The sequence below is a fragment of the Carassius gibelio genome, chromosome A12, assembly GCF_023724105.1.
Source record: "Carassius gibelio isolate Cgi1373 ecotype wild population from Czech Republic chromosome A12, carGib1.2-hapl.c, whole genome shotgun sequence".
Classification (NCBI taxonomy): domain Eukaryota; kingdom Metazoa; phylum Chordata; class Actinopteri; order Cypriniformes; family Cyprinidae; genus Carassius; species Carassius gibelio.
In genome coordinates, this window is record NC_068382.1 from 24,132,239 (window position 1) to 24,144,812 (window position 12,574).

At 37.3% G+C, this 12,574-nt stretch overlaps 1 protein-coding gene across 12 annotated transcripts in view; it reads right to left on the reverse strand.

The window, feature by feature from the left end:
* Positions 1 to 12,574, reverse strand: part of LOC128025517 (uncharacterized) — a 118,770-nt gene that overhangs the window by 17,209 nt on the left and 88,987 nt on the right. For 3 of the 12 annotated variants that reach the window (XM_052611956.1, XM_052611960.1, XM_052611952.1), the window contains one exon: positions 333 to 418. The exons of 7 other annotated variants lie outside the window; for them this stretch is intronic. In XM_052611956.1, coding sequence (XP_052467916.1) covers positions 333 to 408 — 76 coding nt within the window. In that variant the 5' untranslated portion in view covers positions 409 to 418. Of the gene's footprint in view, positions 1 to 332; positions 419 to 1,063; positions 1,242 to 12,574 lie in introns of those variants that run through there. 2 more of the 12 variants (XM_052611953.1, XM_052611951.1) reach the window with 2 other exon arrangements.

Consider the following 12,574-nt stretch of genomic DNA (forward strand, 5'->3'; position numbering starts at 1 on the left):
GCAGCATCCAGTGATCTTCAGAGAGACGCTGCAGCTGAGAGTCACTTCTTTCCTCACAGATCCAGTCACATTCTGACAGCTTACACTGACATCTGAAAAATAACAATGTATTCATCATATAATATAGCAGTTGAAGAATAATAAATAAATATATATTTAAACAAGAATTAAACAATTCAGATATACTAGAAAAAAATATTGTGCGTTAGTATTTACGTCCTGCATATCTATTAACTAGCCTACATTTGACTAAAATGTTTTTTCTCATCATCTCACCTTTAGTCCCTATGCATTCTCACACACACTTTCAAAAAGAAAGTTTATTCTCTTACCATCATCAGAACCTTGACAGGCAGCAGAGAAGCTCCAAACCACAATGAACAGCTCCACAACATTCACAACATTCATTGTTCTGATTCTGAAACAGAAAGAATACCAGATATTTAACTTAGAAATGAAACATAACCGTGGGTTATAATCGGCTAATAAGGAAAAGAACTAGAGAATATAGAGCAGATACAGAGGACAAATTACTCAAAGCTCAGAAGAAAAGTGTTTTACTTGGTTTGAATCAGTTCTTTAGGAATAGTTTAGCCAAAATCAAAAATGCTGACATCATTTGAAGATATTCTTCATTCTTAAATGTCTCATATTATCGCAAAGACTCACACAACAACTCCTGCTTTAATTAAGATGTGTTGATGAGACTAATGGGTGAAAAAAAAATATATTATTCATAGATGTATCCAAAATATTTTAGGTACAGTAAAAAAGGGCGCGCCAATGAAACAGCCGTGTATCAGCTGAATCTCCAGCAGCTGCGACAGAAATCAAACGACACGAAGCGCAAATCTTTCCACTGCATTAATTCTCTTTATCGACTGACTCCAAACATTCTGTGGATAACACTTGCAACATCTGCCAGTCAAAATGTGGACAAAAACGTTTATATATTCACACTCTTTTTAAAATATCGGCAGATTGCGTAACAGCACGCAGGCACTGATGGTTAGTAGCTAAATATAAACGGAAATATTTCCTGATCAGAGAGAGTTATTCTCACCTGCGATTTTTCCTTTTTCTGTCTTCAGCATCTAAATACATTCCTTTCTGACTGCTGTTTACACCATAGACAGTAAAAGAAAGGTTTACACGAGCCTAAACACTGAATCTTCTACTAAACTTTCACTTTCAACATGGCTCTCAAACAAGTCTCTGTTGCTGTGTTGTTAACAACATTTCTGACCAGTAGTTGGTGCTGTTTCTAACATGCAACCCCCCCCCCCCCCATGTTATAAGGATGACGACAACTTCCAAATACGGTTTTTAAGTCAAATGTACAGCCGATCAGATTTGTTTTGGCACACTCGGTAAATATGATTAAAGGCAGATTTTATCTTTATCGTTTCATTTATTCATTTTAAAAAACAAAAAGTAAAACAAATGAAAGTAGACCAGCCACATTATGAAATAAATTACTTTTTCTAATACACGTTGGCCACACAAATATTGGCACCCCTAAAAATTAGTATCTGCAAAATATCTCTGAAGTATACTGCCAATTTTTGCACACAAGGGGTGATTATGAACATGAAATTATCCAGCCATGGCTTCCTCTGTCACAGGAATATAAATATGATTAAACATAAAGGTCAAGTTCCCTTAATCATCCATCACAAGGAGTAAAGCCAAATAATATAGTTCTTTGAAAAAAATAAATAAATAGATAATTGGAGATGCAAGAAAAGTGTGAAAGCATTGGAAATTCAAATGTAATTTCCATTCCTTATTCCTCCATATATATATATATATATATATATATATATATATATATAGTGGTCAGTGGTAGCGCCGACCAGATGGCAACAGTACAAAGAGAGAGTGAGATGGGTGTGTGGGGTCCAGAGTGATTTTCTTATAATTTTTCCTCAACTTGGAGGTGTAAAGATCTTGGAGGTTGGGCAGAGGGGGAACTAATAATCCTCTCAGCAGGCCTGACTCTCTGTTATAATCTCTTGATGTCTGAGCCAAACCAGACAGTTATGGATGTACACAGGAGGGTAGGTGTATGTGTGAAGTGCAGATCAGAGTGTGTGACTGGTCTTTTTGAATCGGCAGTTAAACATGTTAGATTGTGAGCCAGTTGTTGATTTTCCACAGACTGTGGGGTGCTCTCTTGTGCTTTGATATTACTCAGACCAGTCCAAACTGATGCCTGGTCATTGGCTGAATTAAGTAAATAGGGCAATCCCTGAATTATCAAAAAACTATCCAATAGCCTCTTAACACATATTATCAAACAAACATATTTAACAAACCTAAAAAACAAATAGACTACAGTCAGTTTACTCAATTCATGTATGAAATTCAAAACAACTGACACAACACGAAATCTGAATATCAGAATATTGATTAAAATGAACTCATCCAACTCATGTTTCCTACCACAAATAAAAATCAAAAGGTAATTGCTATTTTTATCTCACAAATCTTCCTTTTTTCCTTAAGTTTATATTTCACAATTATTTTCCTCTCAGAATTGTGAATTATATACTATTAGTAGTTAACTCAGAATGCACAGCAAGTTTTTATTAATGCAACTAACTACCCAATCAATCATGCTCACCCAACCTTCCTTTTTTTAGTCAATATAATTTAGTTTATAAATACTGCAAGGTGACCGTTTAAAAAAAAATAGACAGCTCAGAATTTCCCCCTCAATCTGTATCATTCCAAGCCTGAATAACCTTCAGATCTAAAAAAGACAAGTTCTGGAGAATGTTGCTTTTTCTGTCCATTATGAATGTCGAATGGTTACCAGGGACTTTTCACAGGCAAGAACCGAGGACGAGGCGTGTTCTTCTATGTTAACAAAAGGTACTGTAACACTGTCGTGATCAGAGAAAAGATATGTACCACAGATGTGGAATTGTTGAATATTTCTCTCCGTCCTTTTTATCTGCCTCTTTTACACATTAGTATACATTCACACACGGTCCAATGCCACAGTTGCTGCCCAGCTGATCGCTGACATCACGCATAAACTGGACTCTATTTGCCCAGAGGCACCTAGATTTATTCTTGGAGATTTTAATCATTGCAATTTAAAAAAGACTTTGAGGACATATAAATAGTATGTGAGTTGTTCTACAACAAAGAAGAACACTATGCTAGATTTATGTTATGGCCCAGTAAGCGGGGCTTACAAATCTCTGCATATGCCTTCTTTTGGTAATTCTTACCATGACAGTTTCTATATCATGCCTGTATACAAACCATTCTTCAGGCGCCTAGAGCGGGAGAAAAGGACAGTGAAAATTTGGTCAGAGGCCAGCATCCAGAGGCTCCTCTCTCCAGGCATGCTTCGAGTGTACAGACTGCCAATGTTTTTATGATGGTTGTGATGATAATAATGAACTTATAGACACTGTTTCATCATATATCACATTCTGTATGGACTCAACAATCCCATCTAAAAAAAGTGGTTATTTGCCCAAACAATAAACCTTGGTTGACCAAAGAACTTAAATCTGCCATCAATAAAAAGAAAATAATATTTTATTCAGAAAACCCACTGGAGAAAAAAGCAGCTTCTAGGGAAGTTAAGGTTGAAATAAGGAAGGGCAAAATGGATTACAGAAATTAAATTGTATCTGTATTGTAGAGGGGACCTTACGAAAGGAAAATATATTTACCAATATATTTCTTAAAATATATTGTGATATATTGTAATATATTATATAATATTTTATATATTTGAATACATTTAATAATATATTGATGACACATATATTATATAATATATTGCAAAATATACAAATGATTGCCGCTTTCAATATATTGCAATATACTGGAAAAAATAAATATATATAAGAATATATGCCTAATATATTACATGATATTTTCCAATATACTGAAATATATTTTTGTTTCATAAGGGGCAGCCAGGACAGGTATAAAATCAATGGCATCAATTAATCAGTATTCCTGTGAGACCAAGCAGGTCATTCATGTAAAGGGTGTGGAATATGCTGATTTGGCAAATGGCTTTAATTCTTTCTTTTCTCATTTTGAAAGTTTTGATTTTCTGAATAATATCTCCAAAATGCAGGAATCTTTGGTTCCAAAGAATGGTCTAGTGATAACACAATGTCACAAATCTTTTCAAGAAATTAAACGTACGTAAAGCTGCTGGCCCTGATTCCATCTGTGGACGTGTTTTGTGTTATTGTGCAGACCAGCTCAGTGAGGTGTTTACAAAACTTTTGCAGATGTGTATCGAGTGCGGTCAGATTCCTGCCATATGGAAAACATCAATTATAATTCCTGTCCATAAATCTAAAAATCCAAGAGAAATGAAAGAATTCAGGCCAGTTGCACTAACATCACTTGTGATGAAAACTTTTGAGAAAATATTGAAAGATGAAATTGTTTCCCTAATTGATGGAAAATTAGATCCATTACAATTTGCCTATCAAGCTGGGAAAGGTGTGGATGACTCTAAGATTTTCATTAGATTAAAGATTAAACAAGCATCTCGAAAGACCTAAATCACATCCAAGACTTTTATTCGCAGACTTTTCTTCAGCTTTTAATTAGATGCAGCCTCATATTCTAATTGAGCGACTGGCCTCTTATTTTAATTTACCTGATCAGATTTTATTACTGCTCTTAAATTTTTTAACTGACAGACTACAGAAGGTATTTGTGAATGGCCACATGTCCAGGATCCTCACTTCAAACACAGGGTCTCCACAGGGCTGTGTCCTTTCTCCCTTGCATTTTTATTATGTACACTGATAGCTGCAGGACTTCCCAATAGGGTAACTACCTTGTGAAATTCTCTGATGACACTGTCCTACTGTCACTTCTTCAGGGGGACCGATCGGGCCATGGAAGTGCCTTATCACAATTCGTGAATTGGTGTGATGATAACTTCCTGGACCCTAATGTGACAAAAACTATGGAGTTAATCATTGATTTTAGAAAGAACCGTTTTAACCCAGAAGCCAGCATTATTCATGGCGGAACTGTTGAAATTGTAGAGACGTATAAGTACTTAGGAACCACGTTTGACTCAAACCTCAAGTTTGATCAAAACACAGAGTCTATCATTAAGTGGGACAACAAAGAAGTCACTTCATGCAGAAGCTAAATTCTTTCAATGTATCCCAAAGGATCTTATGCAACTTTTATTATTCTTTTATTGAAAGCCTTTTAACATTTTCTTTCATCTGCTGGTTTAATGGATTGTCTGTGAGGGACAAGAATAGCCTCAGCAGTATTGTTAAAATCTGCTCCAAGATCATTGGAGTTTAGCTGACAGACCTGAGCTCCCACTGGAAAAAAACAAGTGCTCCAGAAGGCTAGACAGGTCATGAATTATCCTGACCATGTTCTTAGGCAGGAATTTTGTCTAATGCCCTCAGGACGACGATACTTGGCCCACCCAAGGAAAACGAACAGATATGCAAACTAGATAGGTCCAGGCATTGCAAACCTCTGTACTATTATTTATTAATTTATTTACTCAAATGTTGGTCGCTGCTCAGACTTAGTATTGTGGCCTGTGTAGTTTTTGCTTGTTCTAGCACCCAAATGCAATATGATACTACTGACAGTGTTTCTAAATGCTGGATTAAGTGTTGTCTTTGTTTGGTAGACTAAAACTGAATTGCCCTACGGGGCTAAATAAAGTTGTTTGAATGTTGAATCTTGAATCTAAATTATCATCCTGTTTGTATTCTAATTATCCACTGAGTAATGTAAACAGAATTGTAAAGATATACTGATTTTAATGTTCGCTGGATGAACCGAACTGATGAAGTATAAACTAATTAAATTATGAATCAGTTCAAATAAAGCAATTCGAATCTTTAAATTTGATTCTTCTCAAAATAAATGAGCTAATATTTCCTTACACATGACTTTCACTCCAAGTCTTCTAAAGCCAAATGAGGCTTTATGTAGGGAAAGAAGTATAATTACTTGACTACCTTGGCGTCAAGGCAGATTACATGTATGTGTACAGTGTCAGTACTTGGCAATAAAGACTATGATTCTGTTTATTTTACACTTCTGAAGACAATTGCATGCAATTAAAGGAGAGACTGACACGTTTCCTTTTCTGAAGTGCTCTCTGGTTTAAAGTTTGAGAAATTCACTGTTTACACTGGAAAAGACTGTGTGGAACCATGTGCGTGAGATTTAGAGAAGTTTTATGTGGTGATTTGGGCAAAGTTGGTGCCAGCGCAGAACTGAAGAGTGGGCAGCTGAAGTGAAAGTGGACGATGAGGTAATACAAAGTAAAAAATAAAATAAAAACATAAAAAAGGGCATGTGTACCATATTTGTTGGTGATTTTGCCAAGTAAAACATGTTCCTGGATCAACATTATGTCCAAAAATACAGGCTTAACTTAATTCAAAGACGTCAGTAGTGTATTTTAGATTGAAAAACAATGGAAAAGTACTGCCGAAGGATGAAAAATGCATTTTGAGTGAATGACTCTACTAAAAGGTAGGCTACTTAGCAAATACAGATGACAGCTATTGAATAAAAACTGAATAGCATAGGCAACAAATTTGAAAATCGGATATACAGTAAATAATAGGCAGCAGTTTTGGCAGTGATAGGCTACCACCACCACAACCACCAATGAAACACAAGCTTACTGCGACCGATTGTCTGACATAACAACACGTTCATTGCAGCCCATGATGAATCATTTTAAGTTGAACACCAACAAACAATAACAATACAGCGAAGTAATCAGCTAACTACGACCATCTAGCTCTATATTAAACATGAAATAATTATTTCACCATACCTTTAGCTTACTCAATAGTGCTACATTTTTGTACATTTTTGTTTGTGAGATTTAACAATTTAAAATACTTTGTGAAATGGACAGTCCTAAATTGTTGCTATAGTATCATATTACTCATTTTTTTTTAAATAAACCATTATATTTGATAAATAAATTCTATTTTGACACTCATCATGAGTGAGGGGGTGCCGGTCGTTGGTTAGGGTTAAAACAAAAGAACCCTGTTCTTACACAAAGAGCTGTTTTAGTAGACGTAGCTGGGATCTGCTGCCAGGTCTCAACATCTGCATCGCTGCAGTACCTGTAATGAGGAAAAAAACACTAGGGAAAAAGTCCAGCTGGCTCCTCACTTTTACGGCTGCTTTGGCCACTTCAGCCACAAATTATAGCTTCAAGTCATGAAGCAAAGGACTGTTCAAGGTTAAATGACACTGTCTACTCCGAGACTTTCTGAAAGTGGTCATTGTGAGACTCTGTTGGACCCCACGAACACTGAACACTGTGTCTAGGGACAATGTATGCCTTTCCGATCTGTATGTTCTAGACTAAAGCATTCACTTCTCCAAATGCTATATATATATATATATATATATATATATATATATATATATATATATATATATATATATATATATATATATATATATATATATATATATATATTACGGAGCCTCGCACATGACACGCAGGAAAAAAAATAACGTTAAATCGCGTGCATGATTTACTAATTCGTTCCCTCAATAGGCAAATCGAGCAAACGCAATAGTAAATCGAGGGAGCGCTATAGTAATCGTGTGAACGTTTTAGTACATTAAGGGAACAAAATAGAAAATCGTTGCATTGAATGAAGCATCTCGAGTCCCACGGAGGAGATTGGAAGGATACAAAAGAGGAGCGACGACAGTGAAGGACAAGAGAGGACCAGGACTGGGATTTATTTTGTGTTTGGTTTTCATTTGTGCGCTACGGTCGTCTGCAAGGGGCGCTGTTGTGCATTTATTTTGTAATTAAAGTTATAATTTGATTGTCCGCTTTTTCCCGCCTCCTTCTTCCCGAGATTGTGAAGTTTGTACTGCGTTATATATATTGTATATATAAAAGTGCTACATGTTTACGTTTCTACATGTTTCTACGTTTTTGCATCGAAAGTACTACAATGAGAAAATCTTTAGTCTTGTTTTTTAGAGATCAAATAAAAAGCTTTAGATAAGATTTTTATTTAAACCATTTTAATTTATTTTTAGTAAATAGTTACAAAAGTTGCTACTACCACATTGAATGAAGCATTACATAGTAGAAAAACTGGACTGAAGATCCTGTTCTAGAAAATGAATGCAAACTTCCTTTTGGAAAAGAATCAGCCACAATAATCATAGCACGAAGTGAACGTGAGAGAAACTTCAGTGAAACTCTCGGTGCTTTCCTGTGTTAACAATACAAACAATATGGACAGTCTGACAGGTTTCACCAATATTTTTTTTTTTTTTTTAGTTCACCAGTCGTCACTTTTTTCTTGTAATATTTAAAAGTTATCAGGTATGCTTCAGTAAAGACTAAAGTAAGTAAGGACTCATATGATGTGAGAATAAATTAAGTTGTGTTTGTACAATAGAGAAGTTGCACTATTTCATATTTAGAAATGCTCTACTTTCTGAAAAACTTTTACTTTCCAAATGAGGGCATTTGCACCTGATCAGAGAACAACCTACAACTGCTGCATCTTTAACCTCACCCTGGTATTTGTTCATTATTGTTAATATTCTTTTGAAGTGGATTTAACTGCTCAATTCCAGATTTTATTTTTAAACATACAATAGATGTCTTAGGGTATCTCATTCAAAGAACCTCAATGCAAACTCACTCACATGGCAGACAAACAAAGCAGACGCATGCCTCACTAACCAGTCTCAAACCAGCACTGATTCTTAACCAAACATTAAAATCAATCAAACTATCAAACAATCTAAAAATACATATCTGGAACATTGGGATCAAGAAACTAAAACACATACTAAATTAGAATTCTATCAAACTCTAAAATCAGATTATGAATGTGAAGATTATCTCCAGAGTGTCAGAGACACAAAGCAGAGACGGATCATGACCAAGTACAGGCTCAGTGAGCACAGTCTAGCCATCGAGACTGGCAGACACAGAAAGAGCTGAGTGTGTGTGTGTGTGTGTGTGTGTGTGTGAGGGGGAGAGAGAGAGAGAGAGAGAGAGAGAGAGAGAGTGAGCACAGTCTAGCCATCGAGACCGGCAGACACAGAAAGAGCTGAGAGTGTGTGTGTGTGTGAGTGTGTGTGTGAGGGGGAGAGAGAGAGAGAGAGAGAGAGAGAGAGAGAGAGAGTGAGCACAGTCTAGCCATCGAGACCGGCAGACACAGAAAGAGCTGTGTGTGTGTCTGTGTGTGTGTGTGTAAGGGGGAAAGAGAGAGAGTGAGAGAAAGTGAGCAAAGTCTAGCCATCGAGACCCAGACGCAGGAAGAGTTGAGAGTGTGTGTGTGTGTGTGAGTGTGTGTGTGAGGGGGAGAGAGAGAGAGAGAGAGAGAGAAAGAGAGGGAGAGAGAGAGAGCACAGTCTAGCCATCGAGACCGGCAGACACAGAAATAGTTGTGTGTGTGTGTGTGTGTGTGTGTGTAAGGGGGAAAGAGAGAGAGTGAGAGAAAGTGAGCACAGTCTAGCCATCGAGACCCAGACACAGGAAGAATTGAGAGTGTGTGCTCACTGTCAGACAGGAGAGATCGAGACAGAGAAACACTTCCTCCTTCACTGCCAGAAATACTGTATTTTGAGCATCATTACTCCAGTATTCAGTGTCACATAATCTTCAGAAATCATTCTAATATGATGATTTATTGCTCAAGAAACATTTCTGATTATTATCAATGTTGAAAACAGTTGTGCTGCACAATATTTCTGTGGAAACTGTGAAACACTTCCATTGAAACGTTTGGGGTCTGTAAGAATAAAAAAACAAAATTAAAATGAAAACTTCTATTCAGCAAGGATGCAATAAATTGATCAAAAGTGACTATCAAGCCTTTTATAAGTGACGCTGAAAACTCAGCTTTGTATCACAGGAATAAATTACATTTTATAACATATTGCAACAGAAAACTATTTAAATAATATTTCACAAATGTATGTATCCAGATGTTTACTGAAATGTATTGCTTGAGTGATTCAAGTTTGTTGAAGTCTGAATCAGAGAAGCTATTGAAGCATGTGTCTCAACCGCCTCGTTCTCGCCAATCAAACCATAGACAGATGCTGAAACTATCCTGAAATACACTGTCCCTTAATTTGATATCACAAGAAAACCACTGCAAATATAGACATATAAATATAAGACATCAGATGAGTTGTTTCAGGGTTGTAATCATGGCCGTAGCCAGGCTTTGAAAATTTGTGAGGTCCTGGGGGTTTCTATAATAACCCCCTTATTATAGAATTGTGCTATAATAACCCCTATAAATACAACTAATTATATAACACTAACACTTGAAAAGTGACAGAAATGTAGGTGTTTTTGGAGGGATGCTCATTTTTAAATCATACCCTATTTATTGCATCAAAATTTGTTAATACTATATTTATGGGGTGGATAATTTTATCAGTTGTTTATTATTCAAGATTATTATTATTATTATATTATTCAAGAGTCAAGATAACAAAAAACCAAACTTAACAGTTGGCTTCAGTGGCGCAGAAGGTACCAGAAGAAGTGAAGTGACGTGACATTCAGCCAAGTATGGTGACCCATACTTAGAATTCGTGCTCTGCATTTAACCCATCCAAAGTGGACACACACACAGAGCAGTGAACACACACACACACACACACACACTGTGAGCACACACCCGGAGCAGTGGGCAGCCATTTATGCTGCGGCGCCCGGGGAGCAGTTGGGGGTTCAATGCCTTGCTCAAGGGCACCTAAGTTGTGGTATTGAAGGTGGAGAGAGGACTGTACATGCACTCCCCCCACCCACAATTCCTGCCGGTCGGAGACTCGAACTCACAACCTTTCGATTGCAAGTCCGAATCTCTAACCATTGGACTTCCCCACGTTCAGTTCTGCTGCCTGATTACTGTCAGACTAATGCCCGCGACGCAATGTTGCCAGACTGTTATTAAAATAAAAAAATGAAATAAACTGCCGCTCTCTCTCGCTCACAACTCTCTGAAGACTCGTTCACTTCGGAAGTGTCTCGCATCGATCATTTTCACCCCACGGACGCTAAATATTATGAATTATACATGCAGAAATTCATATGAGGAGTTTAGCAGCAAATTAGTCAATCAGAGAACAAATTTTATTTTCAAACATGAAAAATTTAAAGAGGTCTGGACCTCTGTGACCTCATAGCTGGCTACGGCCATGGTTGTAATGTGTAGTTTCTGTGTTCCAGATTAAAAACTTGGCCTGGCTGCTGGGCGATGCTCCGGACTCGTTCACCAATAACTGTGTGGCTGGAATCGAGTCCAATACAGAGAGAATCAAAAAACTGATGAACGAGTCTCTGATGCTGCAGCGCTGAACCCTCACATAGTTAACCACAGCAGAGAGCTAACCAGAACGAGTTTGGTTCAGTAATACACAGACCTGGTGACACTCTGAATCTGGTCAGTCGGTCAGTCGTCTCTCGCTCTGTTTCAGGGTATGATAAAGCTGCCCTGATTGCAAAGACGGCACACAAAGAGGGATCTACTCTGAAAGCCACTGCTGTGAAGCTTGGCTTCCTGACAGAGCAGTTTGAGCAGTGGGTGCGACCGCAGGACATGCTCGGACCCAAACAGAGCAGAAGTCTTTCAGAAATAAAAGAGTTGCTCACATGCATTGATCCTGTCGGCTGTGCTGCTTTCTCTCAGTCATGGCACACATTCAATTTCATCCTGTAACACGAGATCAACAGAAACATCTGCTGATGTGTGCACTTAAATTTATACAGCAGAAGCGATTCACGCATGTTCAACATTTAATATTTGATCAGTGTGTGTGTGTTTTTTGTCAGTGGCTGCGCTGCTAAATCTCACTCAAACATATTCATCCCAAGATCAAGAGCTTTATATTTCACACACACACACACATATACAGTATTGTTCAAAATAATAGCAGTACAATGTGACTAACCAGAATAATCAAGGTTTTTAGTATATTTTTTATTGCTACGTGGCAAACAAGTTACCAGTAGGTTCAGTAGATTGTCAGAAAACAAACAAGACCCAGCATTCATGATATGCACGCTCTTAAGGCTGTGCAATTGGGCAATTAGTTGAAAGGGGTGTGTTCAAAAAAATAGCAGTGTCTACCTTTGACTGTACAAACTCAAAACTATTTTGTACAAACATTTTTTTTTTCTGGGATTTAGCAATCCTGTGAATCACTAAACTAATATTTAGTTGTATGACCACAGTTTTTTAAAACTGCTTGACATCTGTGTGGCATGGAGTCAACCAACTTGTGGCACCTCTCAGCTGTTATTCCACTCCATGATTCTTTAACAACATTCCACAATTCATTCACATTTCTTGGTTTTGCTTCAGAAACAGCATTTTTGATATCACCCCACAAGTTCTCAATTGGATTAAGGTCTGGAGATTGGGCTGGCCACTCCATAACATTAATTTTGTTGGTTTGGAACCAAGACTTTGCCCGTTTACTAGTGTGTTTTGGGTCATTGTCTTGTTGAAACAACCATTTCAAGGGCATGTCCTCTTCAGCATAGGGCAACATGACCTCT